The 20,431-nt window shown below is 30.1% G+C and overlaps 6 protein-coding genes across 6 annotated transcripts; 3 read left to right on the top strand and 3 right to left on the bottom strand.

Moving 5' to 3' along the window:
* Positions 1 to 5,578: 5,578 nt before the first annotated feature.
* APE1 (M1 family metallopeptidase) lies at positions 5,579 to 8,182 on the bottom strand (the record flags this gene model as incomplete). Its single annotated transcript, XM_011275636.1, has 1 exon — positions 5,579 to 8,182. The coding sequence occupies one exon, from the start codon at positions 8,180 to 8,182 to the stop codon at positions 5,579 to 5,581; it is 2,604 nt and encodes an 867-aa protein (XP_011273938.1).
* A 1,694-nt stretch (positions 8,183 to 9,876) lies between these two features.
* On the top strand, positions 9,877 to 11,124 carry PGK1 (phosphoglycerate kinase; the record flags this gene model as incomplete). Its single annotated transcript, XM_011275635.1, has 1 exon — positions 9,877 to 11,124. The coding sequence occupies one exon, from the start codon at positions 9,877 to 9,879 to the stop codon at positions 11,122 to 11,124; it is 1,248 nt and encodes a 415-aa protein (XP_011273937.1).
* A 128-nt stretch (positions 11,125 to 11,252) lies between these two features.
* Positions 11,253 to 12,845, bottom strand: POL4 (DNA-directed DNA polymerase IV; the record flags this gene model as incomplete). The annotated part of the gene is made up of 1 exon (XM_011275634.1): positions 11,253 to 12,845. The coding sequence occupies one exon, from the start codon at positions 12,843 to 12,845 to the stop codon at positions 11,253 to 11,255; it is 1,593 nt and encodes a 530-aa protein (XP_011273936.1).
* An 844-nt stretch (positions 12,846 to 13,689) lies between these two features.
* BN7_3733 (Vitamin H transporter) lies at positions 13,690 to 15,322 on the top strand (the record flags this gene model as incomplete). Its single annotated transcript, XM_011275633.1, has 2 exons — positions 13,690 to 14,198; positions 14,284 to 15,322. 2 exons carry the CDS (start codon positions 13,690 to 13,692, stop codon positions 15,320 to 15,322), a joined length of 1,548 nt encoding a protein of 515 aa, XP_011273935.1.
* Positions 15,323 to 15,821: 499 nt separating this feature from the next.
* On the top strand, positions 15,822 to 16,757 carry HSP30 (Hsp30p; the record flags this gene model as incomplete). Its single annotated transcript, XM_011275632.1, has 1 exon — positions 15,822 to 16,757. The coding sequence occupies one exon, from the start codon at positions 15,822 to 15,824 to the stop codon at positions 16,755 to 16,757; it is 936 nt and encodes a 311-aa protein (XP_011273934.1).
* A 104-nt stretch (positions 16,758 to 16,861) lies between these two features.
* On the bottom strand, positions 16,862 to 18,457 carry BN7_3731 (putative transporter SEO1; the record flags this gene model as incomplete). The annotated part of the gene is made up of 1 exon (XM_011275631.1): positions 16,862 to 18,457. One exon carries the CDS (start codon positions 18,455 to 18,457, stop codon positions 16,862 to 16,864), a length of 1,596 nt encoding a protein of 531 aa, XP_011273933.1.
* Between the last annotated feature and the right edge of the window lie 1,974 nt (positions 18,458 to 20,431).

Genomic DNA, 20,431 nt, shown 5'->3' with positions numbered 1-20,431 from the left:
TTTCTATAAAAATTTGGCGGTTATGAGCCCATGGATTGTAAACGGGCTCGAGTCTAAAGAAATTTTGTTGAAATTTCTGAACTTGATATTAAGCTGTTTCAATTTGTCTTTCAATATTTTGTTGTTTCTTTGTACCGTTCTGAAATGAGGATTCAGGAGCAGTAAATTCGAGTTCAATACCAATAATATCTTCTTATATATAAGCAATTATCTCAAAAGGTTGTTCAATGAACAGATTCTATAAAAGGATCAATTTGATATGACAATGCTTGAATCGAATGAATAACCTCATGTCACATATGTTAAGATTGAATATGGCTATAAATTACAATATCTTACTATGATGACATATAGGGGTTTATTAATATACATTTGTTTTGCCTTGAGAATGATTTATAACAATAATATAGAGAAGTGTACATTAATTTAGTCTACAAATTAGCTCAAATTCAAATAGCAATTGCATGGAAATAAATGCACAAGAGTCATTTAAAATATCATACGTCTAAATACTAAATTTTCTCCAGTAATGAACTATTCTAGCCCACTTTTGAATTATGTATATGATAGTACATGAACACTAATTAGTGTAATCTATTTAATTATGAACATGACAGACAGTTACCATAAATTATAGTCGATATCATGTTTCTGGAAACCGAAAAATTAACCTAATAATTTTAAAACAGCTTATATTGATTATGTTTAAATGCAAGAGTGTTTCCATTGTAGTGAATAACTTTAACGAATAAGATTTAATAGCACAGATGCTACCAGCAATTGAATTAACTATGCATTACGAACCATTATTAATGTGTACGGAATTTGATCAAATAATCAAAGGACCTTTACCATCTAATCCCAGTACAAATATTAAATGCTTTACTATTTATTTACTTATTACGTCGTGCATGTTGATTGTTGTTTATTTATGTATATACTTATGGTTTATTTTGTACTAGATAAGATAGGAGTGGGTAAACTACAATGAATTAAGAATCATCAATATTGAATTAAAAAATATTCAAGAATTCATTCCAAATGTCATATTAGATGTTCTCCAATTATATCAAACAAATAGAAGAAAACTTGGTGTATGTGTATATTGGTATAAGATAGTCAGATTATATTCAACCTATAACTGATTAATCAACAAATCAACTTGATAATAGAAATATCTTAACCAGACATTGACAAAGTATTGATAGTAAATGAAGCACTACCACTTTCCATAGTAAATAGCCCATATTTCAACAAGGTTATATCATTAGTGTTCAATTATCAAAAAAATTCATCTTCGGTAAACCATTACTTTCAAAGCTAAACTATAAGATTTTCACGTTTTGATCGTGTAATTGTGGTATTGTGGTTAAAACGTTAGATTCGTTAAACGCCATTTGATTTTGAGATGAGAAATCTAAAGCTAACAGCTTAATTTATCCTAGTTATGAGCCCATGCGTTGACATCAAAGGCGCGTACGGAGTCTGGACAAAAAAAATATAAATTTTAAATCGTTAAACATTTAAATTTGAGATGGTAAATTAGTTAACAGCTCAATTTGTTTTTAGGGTTTTATTTAAGCGTTCTTCAATTCCATTCTGTGATGGTGAATATACTGTTAGTAACTATGTGAAATACCATATCTGATAAGAATATACTACAAACAATTTCAAAAAGAGCATTCAATTATTATTATAATGAAGGAATTTGAAAATTAGTACAAATGTTTGAGTCAAAATTAATTCCTTATGCCACATACGTTAAGATTGAATACCAATTACAATATCTTACTATGATGACATTTAATGGTTCAATATACACATTTTGATGAAAAAGACTAATAATTTTACGCATGTAGAAGGCATACCTATATTACAGCACAATTTATCATCTATCTATAACATTCTGGTTTATATTAACTGGTACTAGTATGGATTTAGATATATATAGTAAATTGACGTCTACAACGAGCTAGGAATCAATATTGAGAAAAATAATCAAGAATTCAATCCCAACATCATATTAGATATTCTCCAATAATTAACAATCAGAAGGAAAGCTTGTACATGTATATTATCATCATATGATCTATAATAATGGTCCCACTCACAGGTTATCATTCATCTTGAATATTATCCAATTCCACAATTTACCTGGGAAATGGTGATCATTAATGAACTCTTGTGATATATTAAAACTGTAAGATAGAAACCTAAGTTGTTTTATATAATGAAGCTTTAGCAAAACAGCCACAAATTGTTAATTAATTGTTTTTTTAACCATGGTTGATCCAATATATCATATCTTCTGTCAGTTGAAAAACCTCTGGATTAACGTAGCTCAAGATTTCCTCATGCTAACATATCTGAAAAAATAAAATTGATACTATCAAAATAATGAACATTATCAGCTGGTTTAAGCATTCAATATTGTAGTTACATAGATCAATTGAAAAAGAAAAAAATAATGTGGAAAATATTTGACGTTGTCAATTTTCATGGTTATGAGCCCACGTTAGCTGGTTTTATTTTTGTAATAGTAATATTATAGTGCACTGCTAGTATACTGTTACCTGTATACCACAATCCTGATATCAAACACAAATATTGTACCAGCAGCATTTAATCCAAATGGCAGTGATCTTATACCAAAACATCCTATTTGTGTTACAACAGCTAATATGATATCAAAATGAGCTATAGGAACCTGGTTATACGCTTTGGTTAAATCTAACTTTGTTTTTATTTTAAATTTATTAAAGTTTGTGCCCATTAATGAGATATAATGTTTAAAAAGTACCATCAAAGAGTTTTCATGCAATCAATTTCAATGAGTTAATTTGATATGACAATTCTTGAATCAAATGAATTACCGTACGTTACATATGTTAAGATTGAATTTCAATAACAATATCTTACTATGATGACAATTACTGGTTTATTAATATACAGTTTTTTATGAAATAGTTAATGGTAATCCATGTAGAGCGTACCTAGATATATATTAGAGTATATGACACACAACAGACGTCCATTTTACAACTAATTTATTATATTATATTCTATTTATCCATATCATGAAGTTAATACATCACTTTTAGGAAAACAGTGGTTCATGAGTCAGTGATGGAATTATAATCAAAATGAATTATCCAGTCAAGGAAGCACTACAAAGTATCTACATCTACAAAGTCCCATTAAGACATTATATTAATGGCTTAATAACAAGAAAAAAAATGATACATAGTGACCAATCAATAATATAACTAAAGATCTTCAATTCTGATACAATAGTTGTAAAATTCCCCCAAATAAAACAACCCAATACCAAAAACAACAAAAATTTATTATAACCATACTGATGGAATTAATTATAATCGTATATATCAACTTCAAATCATTCATGAAGGATAAAAAGGTTTTTTTTGATCATATAAAGATATAAAGATAATAAAACCATGTTTGTCTTGAGCAAAAAAAAATCCACTTCAAAAAAGAACTCAATCATTACAAACATCAAAAACTTCTTCAACTCGAAACCACTATGTGAGTTGGACGCCGATTATAATTAATCTGGATACTTCAATGAAATTGAAGCACCGGTTTTTTAACAAAAGATAAAACCATAACTGATAAAATTCCCAAAAGTATCAAAAAAAACAGGAACTTATGATTCAGTCACCAAAAAACTCCAACGTGAACAAACAAACGAATCACGTTGATATGCAGTAGCTATGTTAACTTCCATAACCTCGAATTGAAATGATCATAAATGTGAAAATGAGGTATTATTCAACCATGATGAAAAGCATTTTTAAGATTAAATGTAAATTTCATTGGAGTCCCCCAATACCAACTTGAACTTTATAAAAACCAAAACAAAAAAAACCCATCATCAACAGCTAAAATCCTTTAGATTCTTAACCCCATAACCAGCATTCATAAAAATTTCACCATATTCAATCATCATAAGCACCAAAAACCAAACAAAAGTACTGCAATTATTCAATGATTCCACTCCCCAATGAAATCATCAAATAATAAAACTCATCTACCTAATCAAAGGAACAAGTTAACATGATATTAACGTAATCATGTTGTAAAACCGGATCCACAATATTAACCTAATTCAACTTTTTCCCAATATTAATAACATTTCAAAAAAACCATCCAAAAAAACCCCCGAATTTTTGAATTTTAATTGATCATACTTATTCAAAGTATATTGAATTTATAATACTTTGATTTATATGCAAAGATAATATTATAATAAAACCTTGATGTTATAATATATATGGGTATATATCAAATATTATGTGATATTGATATATATCTATTGTGGATAAAGAAAGGAAAAAAAAGTCTAAAGAAGATATTGAAATGAATTAAATGGGAAAATGGTCTTTATATAGTTATTGGGGACTGAATTATCTGTTTAATGGGTTGTGAATTGAATGGGCTTCTGTTTAGAAATGAGATGTAATTATCTGTTTAGATTGATTTCTGTTCAAGATTGAGTTGTTAATTTGAATGTAGATGGTGTAATAAGTGGTTACGAGCCCATGTAAGCGGAAGACCATATCGTTTTCTTTTATTAGGTCGATTGTTCGATTTACTCTTTCAGTTGCCCCCATCACGATTCACTGGGAACTTTTTAAAGTCAGAACCGAATGCTTGGAAGATGTTTTCGAAATGGAAATTGTTATACATTACTCGATCATTTAATGTGCACTTGGTTATAGGCCTTTTTGAAATCAATCTTTGACTTTATAGGAAATTTAGCAAAGTTGGTTACCCATGAATAACGTCGATTAATAACGTCCATACGTTACATATGTTAAGATTGAATTTCAATTTACAATATCTTACTATGATGACATTTAATGGTTTAATATACATTTTTTTGGTAACATCCACAATAATGTAGAAAAAACACGTAGTTCAATTAAATCTACAAATTGCAAAACAAAAAGCTTAGACGATATATGAGAAAAAAATTCACAAGAGTCATTTAAAATATCATACTAAATATTCTTCAGTAATAATCTATTCTAAAGTACTCCTGTATTGTGTATATGATAATAAACACTTTAATGTCATAAGTATTTAATTAATATGAACAATTAATGTTAATCATGAAGCTGTTCCGTCTAATTATTATATGAAATAATATTGTTAATATCTTCAAACATTGCTAGCAACCAAAAATTAAAGGTATAGAATATCTAGATAATGCATGTTATACAATACAACCTATGCCAAAATCCAGACTACTCGTGAAAAATCAAGGAAATCCCTTTTTTCAATTACTTTCTGACCTCTTTCGGTAAAGAGAATTGGATAGCTTTGAGAATCTTTAGTATTATGAACAATTTTTTTTTCATCGACATTCAAATCTATCATGCTGTCTGTACCATAATCAATGAACCAATATAACTACGAGTACTACAATTCAATTGACTTTGAAATATTCTAATATTACAAATTACTATTGTACACAATTACTGTTCTATAAAATAAAACTACCTCCTTCAATCAAAAGATTCTTACCAAACAAAACACCAGTTTATACAACACCTCATTTTTTAAACCCATTTTCAATTAACCAATCTCCAACATCTTTACCTTCTCTTTCAATCCATTTAGCTTTAGATTTAATCAAATCATAAGATTGTGCTAAACTTTTATTAAATTTCTTAGTATCTTTATCCTTAAAAAACAATTCAATTTCTTTAATCTTATCTAATGAAGTAAATGAACTTGTTGAAAATTTAATAATTGAACCTAATAAAGAAAAACTTGATGGTATAGTTTCCACAATTTTATCCCAATTTTGTTGAAGCCATGACCATGTTAATAAAATACCTGATTTATGAGTACGCAATGCTTGAAATGGGATACGAATATCTGATTTATCAACTATAGTTGGATCTAATATGATTGATAATGTTCTTGTGATTAAATTTTCATTATGGAAAAAGCCAAAAGTTTTTAAAATTATTTTTCTTTCATCTTTTGGTATAGATGGATCTTGGTATAATTTAAAAAGTTGATTATATTGGAGTTCATCACCATGTTTAGCCACAGTACGGAAAATTATAGGTTTTAAAGTTGAATGAATTGCATGAGTATCACCATTAATATATTTTTCAAATGTGTCGAAACTCCATTTTATAGTTTCAGGATCATTAACATTTGATGCAGTGGAGAATAATATAGTTTTTAAATTTTTCAAATCAATCGAATCTGAATCTTGTATAATCCAACCTAATGAATGAATCTTATCATTTATAAGAGATTTAATAAAGTTATCTAAACCATTAATAACCTTTTCATCTTCAAATAGTAAGTTCTTCTGTAATTCTTCAATTTTTTTCAAAATTTCATTCCAAACTGCAAAATTCTCTTCATCTGACCAACCTTCAATTAAATTTAAAAAAATTGAAGTTTTTTCATACCCTGCATTTGATAATGAATAAGCATCCCCAACTAAACCAATTTTATCTTCAATTGACAATAAACCTTGTCGAGCCGCTTGACTTAATTTATCCCAACGATCTGAAGGGTATGAAGTACGATAAAGACCAATATGATTTGAATTTATCTTGTAGAAATCTAAATCAGCACCAAGACCTGTTAAATTTATTTCTAACTCCTTGGTATTCATTATTATGGAGTGATCAATATCATTATTTAAGGTTTTTAAATTCAGGAAAATTGGATAAATAATTTCATCTTCCTGTGGCGTAACATCAAAAGTTGATAAAAATCTATTTTGCCTCAAAGTGATTGAATTAGTTTCATGATTCTCAGTTATTGTTACCAAAGGGAAACCAACTTCTTTAGTCCAAACATTCATTACTTCAACAACATCTTTCCCCGAAGCTTTTGATAAAGCATCCCAAAGCTCCAAAGTTTTTGTAGTTCCATATTGAAACTTGTTTAAATATGAAGAAACACCTTTAAAAAAAACATCTTCACCTAACCAATTCACAACAATTGTTAACAGGGCAGAACCTTTACAATAAGTAATATTATCAAATATTTGATCAATATCAGAACTTGAATTTATTGGAATTTCCACTGGATGTGAAGACCTCAAAGAATCTATATTTAATGCAACTTCAATAGTTTTAGAAATATAACTTTCATTTAATTTCCAATCTGGATGAAATTTTTGGGATATAAACCATGACATGAACGTAGCAAAACCTTCATTTAACCATAATCCATCCCACCAATCCATTGTAACTAAGTTCCCAAACCATTGATGAGCAAGTTCATGTATAACAGTTTCTGCAATATCTTGTTTTAGTGATATGTTTTCATGGTCTTGTTCTTCAATAAATGCATCAATTTCACTACTTATTATACAACCCCAATTTTCCATTGCACCTAAATATCCAGGTATAGCGACATAATCTAATTTGGCTAATGGATATTTTAAATTGAATAAATTTTCCAAGTAGTTCAATGTCTTTATTGTTAGTTCTAGGACAAATTTCCCTTTTTGTTGGTTTCCTTTTAAGGCATAGAATCTTATTGGGATATGGAACTCTTTTGATTCAATATAATCTAATTCTCCTATAACAAATGATAGCAAATAAGTTGAGATTAAAGGGGTTGGATTAAAACTAGTTATTTTTTTATTGTTTTCCTGGGGTATGATTTTTTTAACATCTGAATTGGAAAGCACAGTTAAATGATTTTCAGTAATTAAACTAATATTAAAAATAGCTTTAAAATTAGGTTCGTCAAAACATGGGAATGAAGTTCTTGTATAAATTGGTTCAAATTGAGTGACTGCAACATATTTTGTTTTATCTTGGTCTTTATATTGATAATAATAAAACCCATCCATTGAATCATTTAATGTACTTGTGAAATTTATATCTATTGTTATCAAATCATCTATATGGAACTGGGTATGAGGGAATTTGAAAGTAACTGATTGATTTGAATCATTGAATGTGATATCATTTGAATATTGTGTTGTTTCAATTATATGAGCATCATGAATATCAATTTTGTATGAATTTAATGTTATGAAATTACTTTCTTCTAAGACTTTTAATTGTATCTTAACATTACCATGGACTTTAAAATTGGTGAAATTTGGCTCCAATGATAAATCATAGACCAATGGTTTGACATTAGTTGGTAACTCAGTGTGAATAGACATTTTTGAAGAAACCAATATACTGATATGATCTTGATGGCTTTCTTGGGCATCATTAGTTTATATATGATCTAGATGTTTCTATTGTTTCCCTATCTATATCCGATTATAAAGCATTAAAGCCACAAATATTTGTTATCGGTGAGTCATTGTTGAAAGGGAAGAATATGAATGCAGAAAGTGTAAATAAGTGTCATTATTGAAGTATGAGTTTATTCTAAGTTTAGTTTGATGTACTTTAATAAGATGTGAAATTATTAGACAGAACTTCAACTTGGGAAGAGTAAGCTGGTTGGCTTTGTACGCGAAAATAGTGTACACTATAACACCATAACACCATAACTAAAAGTACGTTGTAGTTCAACTCTACCTTTGTATCATATAATTGTTTAGTATATACTACATCATAAGTGTTTAATGTAGTTGGTACATATTATCAATCTCTACAATCAAATCCAAGTTATAGTAGTAAAAATATATATTAATCAGATCCAAGAATTAGTCATACTAAATTATCTTCAGTAACCATAATCTTAATCTTGGATATCAGTGGAGATATAATATAGACTCAATCAATTAGTAGTGTATCAATTAATATTGTATCAACTAATATGAATTGTATCTAATATATCTAGTAATTGAAAGAGTTTTCCAATACTAACAATGGAGAATCTTATAAAATATTCACAAATTTTGCTTTTATCCCTACAGACGGAACTCTGAAAGTCGAATACCAAAATTTACTATCCTCCCTGATAAAAGTTAAACATCTAATTATTCAGTATACTCTTTTAGTAACAAGAAGTTGTTAAAATTGAAATTTGAAATGTTTTTTACACAGTATAAGAAACGCGCGAATTTCAAAAAGTTACCCTTTGATCCATAAGTTAACTACCAGCACAAGAACAGATCAACTGGATTAAGCAGAAATCCTGCATGGGAATATACGGGTGTTGTGTTCAATTGAAGGAGATTATCGTGTGTAATTGCAGTATTTTATTGTCTTTAGATCTCAGTATTACACAGTCCCTTGATCCTCCTTATTTTGATTCTTTTATACTCTATAGTAAACAGTAGTCTAACAATCAGATGAGATGAGATCAGTATAATCTCATAGATACGACAGGTGCTACAAATACAATCATACAACCGAGTAATTGTAATATAATAGTAGTAATAGTAATAACGTGATTATTTTGTGTCACAAGTTGGTGCAATCCCATCTCATTTCTGTCAGCCTTCTTTCAATTGTTCGTCAGTTGATTACAATTGAAATAACCAAAATACCACCAAATAATCAACAACACACTCAATTGACTTCTAAAAACATGGTAATCCTACTAAACCATACTCAATAATCACAATAAACACATAAATAACAACAAATACTCGTTTCTCACTGTAGTATACCCAACTTTTAAACACTTTCCAACGTATAATAACCTCTTTCCCACTGCCCCTACCGATCCCATTTTTGCTGGTAACATCACCCAATGTTCACTTTTTCCATGCAATTTTGGATATTTATAAAGGGACTGATCCCATCCATTTGAAATTTTTACTTGTATTATTATATACTTTTGTTTTAATTAAAGTAAACATACTTCGTATTATAACAAGAGTGAGTTAATCAATTCAATTGATATCAATTGAAATCAATTATACCCATCAATTGTACCCATTACTAACACATCAAGATGTCTTTATCAAGTAAATTATCTGTCCAAGATTTAAACGTTGAAAACAAACGTGTTTTCATTCGTGTTGATTTCAACGTCCCATTAGATGGTAAAACCATTACAAACAATCAAAGAATTGTTGCTGCTTTACCAACTATTCAATACGTTGCTGAACATAAACCAAAAGCTATCATTTTAGCTTCTCATTTAGGTAGACCAAATGGTGAACCAAATGAAAAATATTCATTAGCTCCAATTGCTGAAGAATTATCCAAATTATTAAATAAACCTGTTAAATTCTTAAAAGAATCTGTTGGCTCAGAAGTTGAATCTGCTGTTAACTCTGCTTCAAATGGTGAAATTTTCCTTTTAGAAAATTTACGTTTCCATATTGAAGAAGAAGGTTCTAAAAAAACTGCTGAAGGTAAAGTTAAAGCTTCCAAGGAAGATGTTGAAAAATTCAGAAAACAATTAACTGCTTTAGCTGATGTTTATGTTAATGATGCTTTTGGTACTGCTCATAGAGCTCATTCTTCAATGGTTGGTTTTGATTTACCACAAAGAGCTGCTGGTTTCTTAATGGCTAAAGAATTAACTTATTTTGCTAAAGCTTTAGAAAACCCAACAAGACCATTCTTAGCTATCTTGGGTGGTGCTAAAGTTTCTGATAAAATTCAATTGATTGATAACTTATTAGATAAAGTTAATTTATTAATTGTTGGTGGTGGTATGGCTTTCACTTTTAAAAAAGTCTTGGATAACACTGAAATTGGTAACTCATTATTTGATAAAGAAGGTGCTAAAATTGTTCCTCAATTAATTGAAAAAGCTAAGAAGAATGGTGTTGAAATTGTCTTACCAGTTGATTTCGTTACTGCTGATGATTTCTCAAAAGATGCAAATACTGGTTATGCTACTGCTGAACAAGGTATTCCAGAAGGTTGGGAAGGTTTAGATGGTGGTCCAAAAACTAGAGAATTATTCGCTGCTACTGTTGCTAAAGCTAAAACCATTGTTTGGAATGGTCCTCCAGGTGTTTTCGAATTTGAAAAATTCGCTGAAGGTACTAAATCTTTATTAGATGCTGCTGTTTCATCAGCTGAAGCTGGTAATACCGTTATCATTGGTGGTGGTGATACTGCTACTGTTGCTAAAAAATTCGGTAAAGCTGATAAATTATCTCATGTTTCAACTGGTGGTGGTGCTTCTTTAGAATTATTAGAAGGTAAAGAATTACCAGGTGTTACTTACTTATCAAACAAATAATTTAGCGATAGCTAAATTAAACATAGGTGTTACCTCAAAAGAATAAGCTTGATGCTATGAATTTTAATGTATGAATTATATTTTTTTATTATAATACAATGTAGTTTATATGCTATTACTATATACATTTAATCAACTTCAATCACATCATCATCAATAATTTCTTCTTTAACAACTTTATCAAAATATTTATGATCAATCCTAAATTGATCTAAATGTTTCCCCAACTTGGATGGTGGATTATTTGCACCAAAATTTCTTTGTTCTGGTGGAACATATTTAAAACCTAATAATTTGAAAATCTTTTTTTCACTAAAACTTTCAATTAACATTGTTTTATCTTCAACATTTTTACCTTGGACATATTTAATCCTTTTAAACAATCCACTTTCATTCAACACTAACCCATTTTTAACGGCTTTTAATCTTATCAGTCTATTAAAATAATCATTACCTGTAAAATAAATAAATGCTGCACCTCTTTCCTTCCATGGAACCATTAGGAAATCAATACGACGACATTTCCCCCATTTTCCTTCAGAATATTCAGGTAATCTTGATGCATAATTTGGTGGTAATGCACATCCACTAAGAAATTTTGTACTATGTTTTTTTTGTAATGAACATTTTAAATAACCAACTTGTTCAATCTTGACCAATATTTTCTCTAGAATCTCCTTCATCTCTTCATTATCTGCATTTGGTTTTGTTATTATGAAATCAACATCTCCACATGTTGGTGAACCACGTCTATAACTACCACCAATGGTAAATTGAACTAGTGGGTCAATTTGTGAAACTAAATCACTCATAAATTCATTATGCAGGGTACATTCATCTCTAGGAATTCTTTCTAACCATTCATCATAATATTTTAACCCCAAGGTTTGATTACTTGTTAAATCTGGTTTTTGTGAAACATCTTCTAAAGTTCTTAAACCATCATTATACCATTTTTTAGCAGAAACTGGACCAACTCCATGGATACCCATGAAAAGTTTTGAAACTTGATGTTCTTTATCAGATTTAATTTCATTTAAACTTGATAATGTATTTGTCTTAACAATTTCTTCGATTTTTTGAGCAACTGATACACCAATTCCTTTTAATCTTAATGCTTCATTTGCATCACTTATAAAATCACCAGTATTATTCAAGGCATTTATTGCATTTTTGTATGCTTTTGCTTTGAAATGTTCACCTTGTAATAATCTTTCTTCGGCCATTTGATTTAACAAAAAGATTGTACGTTCATTGGGGTTACCTGTTGAACTTTCAGCAATTAATTTTTCCTTTGTTTCTTGTTTTTGTAAGTTTTCAATATGTTGCTTGGAAGCCGGTGATTCCTTTCTCGTTTCAGGTTTTAATTCATCTAGTTTTATGATATATTCTTTAGTATCTAATAGTTTTTGTTGTTCAATTGAATCAACTAACCAAGTTTGATTTAATATTTTACCTGGTTGGAAAGTTTTTGGAACTTTTGCATTTTTCAAACCAGCACTGATCTTATCTTTTGTCAAGTATACTTTAGTATCAACTAAAACATGTGTTGTAGTATCTTGATCAAATTTCTTCGCAACTGAAGCACCACCATTCCTAGCTAAATTTTTCCTAGTAAAGGTAACTTTTGATGAATTTATATTTGGTATAAATAAAAATTCTAACCCATCGAAAAGATAAGTTTTACTCATTTTACTGAGAACTTGACCAGACCTATTCATAATCTTTTGTAGTTATAGATCTAGTAATGATTCCCTCTGTTAATCACTGAATACTATATGAACATTGGGTAGTTTTTGAATCTTGATTAAGCTCAATATTTCTATCTGAAACTTATGTGACAAATATGTGATGTATCACAAATGTTTATGGGTATTAATTGATCATTTTCGAGGGTCGGTCAGGTGATATTGTTGTATCTGAGATTATCCAATAATATCAAAGAATATCTGGTTATTGACACCGGACGAATTGGCAGAAAATAAGGAGTATTTTAGTATCAATTTGATTGTATACTTTTACATATTTAATATTGTTTAGGATAGAATAGACTTATTTTATTATTATTATTGATTACATTACATTTGTATTAATTATATTTAATATACTCTTCGTTAATTAGATTTAGCCAAAAGTATATTTCACTTGTCCTAAAGGATTGAACAATATGGAAGGTCGGATTTCACTTCATCTGTCACTCACCACAGTGTCACTAATTCGCCATATTTTAAAGTTTTATCGATTAAAGCCATTACATACTTAAAAGTACAAACCACTGGAAAGTCACCCGATCCGATGGATGTGTCATATGCGGATATACCTTGATTTGTTTTAATCTTTAGTGATGCTATCAGTGGCTGCTTAAAGACAATAGATACGATGGAATTGACAAACTATTGGGATAATCAATACGACGGGTTTAAAGCATATACGTGATTGATTATAATGTGGCTTTCTTATTGGATTATCAACTGTTAAAAAAAATTTATCATATATATAAATGATGATCTCTTTATTGTTTCAGCTCTTAAGATGATCATGTACCTTGGGTAAAAACTAGAGATCATGAGTGATATAGAGTTAGAAACTGGACATCGCCATAGTCAAGTGGTTGAGCAAAAACCTAATAAGTTTGTTCAATGGATAAGAGCTTTATTTGTTTGGTATCCAAAGAATTATGATGTTTTAGAAAGGAAATTATTGTTCAAATTGGATTTATCAATTTTGGCTTATGCTTGTATTGCTACTTTTGTTGCTGGGTTAGATAATGCTAATGTTAATAGTGCTTTTGTTTCTGGAATGAAGGAAGATTTAGGTTTATATGGTAATGAATTAAATTGGTTAAATATTGCATATCAATGTGGTAATTTCTCTGCCCAGGTTCCATTGTTGTTACTTAGTTCAAGACCAAAATTAGCTCCGTATTTGATGCCATCTATGCAATTGATTTTTGGGATTTTAACATTTGTTCAAAGTCAAGTTAAAACTGTTCATCAATTATATGCAATTAGATTCTTGGTTGGTGTCTTCGATGGCCCACTTTATATTGTTGTTCACCTACTTTTGGGCTGTATGTCGAATTTTGTTGCTTTATCTGATAAATATTTGAAGAAATACTAACATTTTAATACTAGCATGGTTTGGATCTAAAAGATTTAGAGGTAATACCAATGAATTATTTGTGAGAACCGGTGTGTTTTTTTCAAGTACGTCATTAGGTACGATTATCAACTCTTACTTACAAGTTGCTGCATATAAGAACTTATCTGGGGTAAATGGTTATAAAGGATGGCAATGGTTATTCATTATTGATGGTATCATCACAGTTCCAGTTGCATTGGCCGGATTAGCTTTTTTCCCCGGTGTCCCTAATTCTCCGAAGCCATGGTGGTTCACAGATGAAGAATATGCATTGGCTAATAAAAGAAGAATTAGATACAAGATTGAAAAAGCTGGGAAGATAACATTAGATTCATTCAAGAGAACTTTAAAAGGTTGGAAATTTTATGTTTTTGGATTATCTTATATCTCAATGTTGATTGCATGGTATCCAACATTATATTTTAATTTATGGTTAAAATCACAAAATAGATATAGTGTATCACAAATTAATGTTTATCCAACAGTTCAAAATGTGGTGAATTTGGTTACTGCTTTCTTTGCTACTACAAGTGCATCTGTCATTTCACCATGGAAACCTTATGTGTTACTAAATGCAGTGGGAAGTTCAGTCTTCACATTAATCATGACAATTTATCATGTCCCTATCCCAGCAGTTTTCTTTGCATTTTATATAGCAGGTCTTATTGGTGCAGGTAGTCCAATCTTATTTGCTACAATAAATAGAATTTTAAAGCATGATCCAGAACAAAAGGCTATTGTTTTGGGATCTACAATGAGTTTTGGATTTATTGCTTTTACTTGGATTCCATTAGGTCTTTACCCTACAGCTGAATCAGAAGGTAAAAAAGCAGCACCACAATGGAGAATTGGATACCCAGTTGCATTATTCTGCTCTATACTTATGGGTGCATTATTCTTATTATCAGATTACTTGGAAAGAAGGGATAAGGCTAAATTGGGGATCACCACACGTCCAGAAGATGAAGCTGTTAGTGATGATGAGTATGAGGATAGTACAGGGTCTAGCTCATTGTCTGTAGAGGATGTACAATTAGATGATGGTATAAAGAAGTGATTAATATATGGATATAAAGGGATTTTAAAGTTATGATTTGTAGATCTCAGTAATTCGGATCCATTTTCCTATGGTTAATTTCCTATGGATCGGGAAAAAAGGTGACACAAAAATCTCCAGAACTCAGACGATATTTACTCAACTCGGAAAACATTAGTTGCATGAGCCAATACTACTGTATACTATTTAGATTTTACCATTTATGATGAACTTTAAGATCAAATTTGTTACTAGTTGTGTGATTTTGCACCGATGTACCCGATGATGATGGAAATTAATAGAATAGAATAGTACTATAATGAAGAAATCATAGTCCATGAGTGATTTAGAAGTAAAGGAAAGAAAGGATATAACTTTACATTGATGGGATAGTTCAAAGGGTATATAAAGGGATGTTAATCCCAAGCATACTTGACATTTTCTCTCAACCAAATCATCACAGAACAACAATAATAATTAATTAATAATAACTAATAATTATCAAAATCTTACAAACAATATGGCATATATTGATCACTTAGATCTTATCAAAAGAGGAGGTAATAGAGCTATTGAAATCAATGCTCCAACCGGTGCTGATTTTCACTTAACAGTTAGAGGGTCTGATTGGTTATGGGCTGCTTTCTGTATCTTTATTTTCGTTACCATCCTGGTTAGTGGTTTAATGTTTAGAAAACCTGCTACTGAAAGAGTTTTCTACTACACCACAATCTTACCATCTGCTTTTATGGCTGTTACTTATTTCACCATTGCTTCAAACTTAGGTTGGACTCCAATTAGAGCTGAATTCAATCATGTTACTACTGATATCCAAGAAGAACATCCAGGTTATAGACAAATCTTCTATGCTAGATATGTTGGTTGGTTTTTATCATTCCCATTTATTGTTATTAACTTAGGTTTCTTATCAAGAACACCATGGCCACAAATTGCATTCAATGTTTTCTTTACTGAAATTTATGTTGTTGCTGAATTGTTTGGCTCATTGGTTCATTCAACTTATAAATGGGGGTTCTATGTCATTGGTATTGGTGCTTATATCTTTGTTACAATCTTAAATTTTACAACATCAAGAAAATTAGCTCAAAAAGTTGGACATGATTGTTATGTTTATTTCTTGATTGGTGCAAGTATTGTTACCTTTTTATGGTTTATTTATCCAATTGCATTTGGTATCTCTGAAGGTGGTAATGTTATTCAACCAAATTCAGAAGCTGTTTTCTATGGTGTTTTAGATGTTGTCTTATTTGCATTCTATAACGGTGCCTTCTTAGTTGCAACTAATGATTTTACATTGGATAGATTAGGATTAGCAACTCCAGAATTCACTATTATCCCACATGAAAAATCTGGACTTTCAACTGCTTCTGGTAGAGCTTCAGGTGAAACTGCAGTTTCAAGAGCTGCTTCAGGTGCTACATCACCAAGACCTTAAGATATATACTTTCATGATACCCTGTGATGACAATCCTTTAATATAGATTATATATATATAACTACTTAATTATGCTAATGAATAAACGTCAAATTAAATATATACTAAAAAGATGCAGCCTTCTCTAATGACTCTTCTTCTAAAGAGATCTTCTTTCTTTTTTGATCTCTTAAATCTAAAATTAATACAATTGTTGTACATATAATACCTAAAGCCCCAAGACAAGCAGTATAAGTAAACCCAATTTTAAATTCTGGAGCTTGAGTTTGATCAAATGTTAAAATTGGAACCCAAGCACCTGTAACATAAGCCAGCATATTTGTACAAACAACAAGGAAATTTCTCTTCATATCATCATAAGCCAACATTTTATTAACCCAAGTGAAAATCAATGGTTGACCAATATTTAATGGTATACCAAGCCCAAAGTATGCAAACCAATGAAGCCCTGTTGGGATATCCCATACTGAAAGAACAGCACAACTGAATGTAACACATATAAACATAAAGTATAGGAAAAATGGCGTAAGCTTTGATTTGAAGAAATCATTAACCCATGCCACGATCAAACAGAACCCAATACCACCACCTGAAATACCAATTGGATAGATATTATAAGCATAAGAAGATAAACCAAGACCTTTTTTCATCCATAATTGGAACGCTTGTGAAGAAATTGGTTGGTATGAATTATTGAAAGCTAAGAATAATATTGGAAAGACATATATATGCCATGTGTTGAAGAAAGATTTGATTTTTTTAAAAGTATAAGGTTCTCTTGTATTTAATTGTGCTCCAATTCTTCTTCTTCTTTCTAATGCAATTAATTTATCTTCTTCGTTGAAATAAAATGCTGTAGTTGTAGATGGAGTATTTGGATCAACAAATAATGTATAAAACCCGATAGGAGCTGAAATGACTGCATCAATAACAAACATCCATTGAAAAGGTTTTAACCCATGTTGAGCCCATTCTGCTGTTAAAATCTTTTGTTGTAATGGACCTGAAACTAACCCAGCAGCAACACCAGCATTACCGAAAAATGAAGCTCTCTTGGATAACTCAGCAGGTGAATACCATGAACCAATTAACCATTCCAACCCCGGGAAATAACCAGATTCTGTTAACCCAATGAAAAATCTTAAAGCATACATCCCATTTAAAGATTTTGGTGTGACCATAAGAACAGTTAAAATAGCCCATGTAATTTCTAAACTTGCCAAATAATAACGGGCAGAAATTCTATGTAAAATTAAATTTGATGGAACTTGACCAATGATATAACCAACAGTCCAAAGAGTTGTTAAATAATTATATTGATTACCATTCATTTCATAATGTTCTTTCATCCCATTAACGTATGCAGTACCAACATTATTTTGATTCAATGTTTTAATAAAATAACCCAACATTGAAGAACTTAAAAGGAAAAAATCTAATTTGAATAAGAATGCACGTTCTTTTGGATGTTTATCAACTGAATCCCAAAAGAAAATAGAAGCTTTGTACCACCATGTTTCTCTTCTTTTAATTTCTTCTGGTGTCAATTCAACTTCTAAATCAATATATGGCTTATCAGTTTGTAGCTTAAATCCATTTACTTCTTGTCCTTCATGAGATCCAGAACTTGATTCAAGTGAGTTTAATTCATGTATTTCATGGTTTTCCTCACTCTTTGTGAATCTATCAATTATACCCATATTGTCTGATTGATTTACCTTTTGATATCCTTCAGTTTTCAAAAACCACAAGGACTCTTTCAATCTTTTTATACTCATTGATTATTTCGTAAAACTTTTCCATTTATTGAATTTAAAATAAATTTTTATCGAAATTTGACATGCAACGTACTTTCAATTGTGGATCCCTAGTTGTCGTTGCAGAATGCTATACTAGTATTCACCTGATATTTTTAATCTTTATCTAAGGAGGTTGAATTTTCAAACTTCTGTGTAGTTCTTTGTGATTATTGAGTCACTTTATATGCCACACTTTATGCAGTCGGATCTTTTAAATCTGAAGTTTGAACTTATCAGCTTGTACTAGTTTGATATGGAGCTTGAAGAACATTAACAATCAAGTTTTGAGTTGACATAAAGCCAAAGAAACTGAATTTCTCTTATCAACATTCATCTTCTAGGCTTTCTTGGTACTGTTAAACGTCTTGAGTTGTTCCTTTGCTTGAATATGACAATATGACTGCCTTGTCAACCTTGTTCCTGTGGTGGCTTTTATCTTAAATCCACATAATTGTGTCACTTTCACTGTGGCGGTTGGGTATTAAAGACGTGCGCGATATTCACGTGATAAAAATTTTAAGGATTTCAAGATCCAGTCAGATGAAGTACAATAGTGTGTGTGTGAAGTTTTGTTTGTGATTTGCTTCATGTTTTACTGTTAGTTATTGTGATCACGTTATCACCTTTTTAATCGTAATTATGTTGTACATTCATGTATTAGATCTAGGTTGATTCGGAAATAATAGCCCTCCGATCACGATAGGACAAAGTAATTGAAATTCAATACAAAATGAGAGCACACACCTAGCACTTCCCCTAGTCATGAGTATACCTAGCGACTCTATCTATAATTATAGTACCGTAGACCAAACACCTCGTACCACTGGCGTTAACTCTAGTAAGTTTTGAATTGTGCTAAGTTAATATCTGTTATTGACACGGGATATATTCATATAATTGGCAGAGAGAATTCGATTTTCTGTTATGGGTATATCTAGTAATTTTTGATCATATTTATGTGATATTACATGATAAATATGATCAGTCTCCATTAAAGTTTTCCACGGGGCTTTTGAATTCTCTCTATTTGGCCTCTGAAAATTCATAAAATTTCATATAATTTAAAAATGTGCACTTCTAGTTTTTGAAATTAGTTTTAAAAATTAAAAAATTGAAAAATTGAAAAAAAAAATTTTAGTGGCTTTAAACTTAGCATTGAACACATTAACCAATATAATAATACTCACTGATAATTATCCCATCTTTTTCTTTATAAGTTTTAGTGATTTATGTACCATAATATGCCTTTTAAAATATTTCTACTTTCAAATTTGATCGCGCGATATCACCGGCACTATATTAAATTAAACCCGAACCCCGACTAGACCTAGCACTTTCATTCGAATATGTAATTGTATAGAGTATTACCTATAATCTATGAGGATCGAGCCAATATTTGCTGATTTGTAGGAAGTTTAAGCGTACAATTAAATAATTGAGGATTTAGTTTGTAATCGTTATTCCTGTAACATCTTTACATTATAATAGGAAGCATAATATGGGATGGAATATAATTTGAAGGAGGAAAACAACACTTGATTTTACACTCTATACACGAGATCAAAAAACAGAAAATAATAAAAATTTAATATATTTATAATAATTATCAAAGCATTCATTTCTTAAAACTAATTTCAATAGCTTCTCTGCTGACATCATCTTCGTTCTCAGAGGATTGATTTTGCTCAATTTCATCTCCATTTTCAGCGACAATCTTTTGTTTAATAGCCAACAAAGCAGATTCTGGATCTTCTCCTTTTGCACTATTATAAACAACAATTCCATTTTTATAAGCGTTTCTTCTTTCATCTCTTTTATAAAATACTAGTCCATTTGCCATTCCAATAGCTTGAACAGCTGAGAAAACAGAAGAAC

The sequence above is a fragment of the Wickerhamomyces ciferrii genome, contig 00111 (assembly GCF_000313485.1).
Source record: "Wickerhamomyces ciferrii WGS project CAIF00000000 data, strain NRRL Y-1031 F-60-10, contig 00111, whole genome shotgun sequence".
In the NCBI taxonomy this organism is placed as follows: Eukaryota; Fungi; Ascomycota; class Saccharomycetes; order Phaffomycetales; family Wickerhamomycetaceae; genus Hansenula; species Hansenula ciferrii.
The sequence above is the reverse complement of the archived record's forward strand: the minus strand, read 5'-3'. Positions and strand labels throughout refer to the sequence as shown.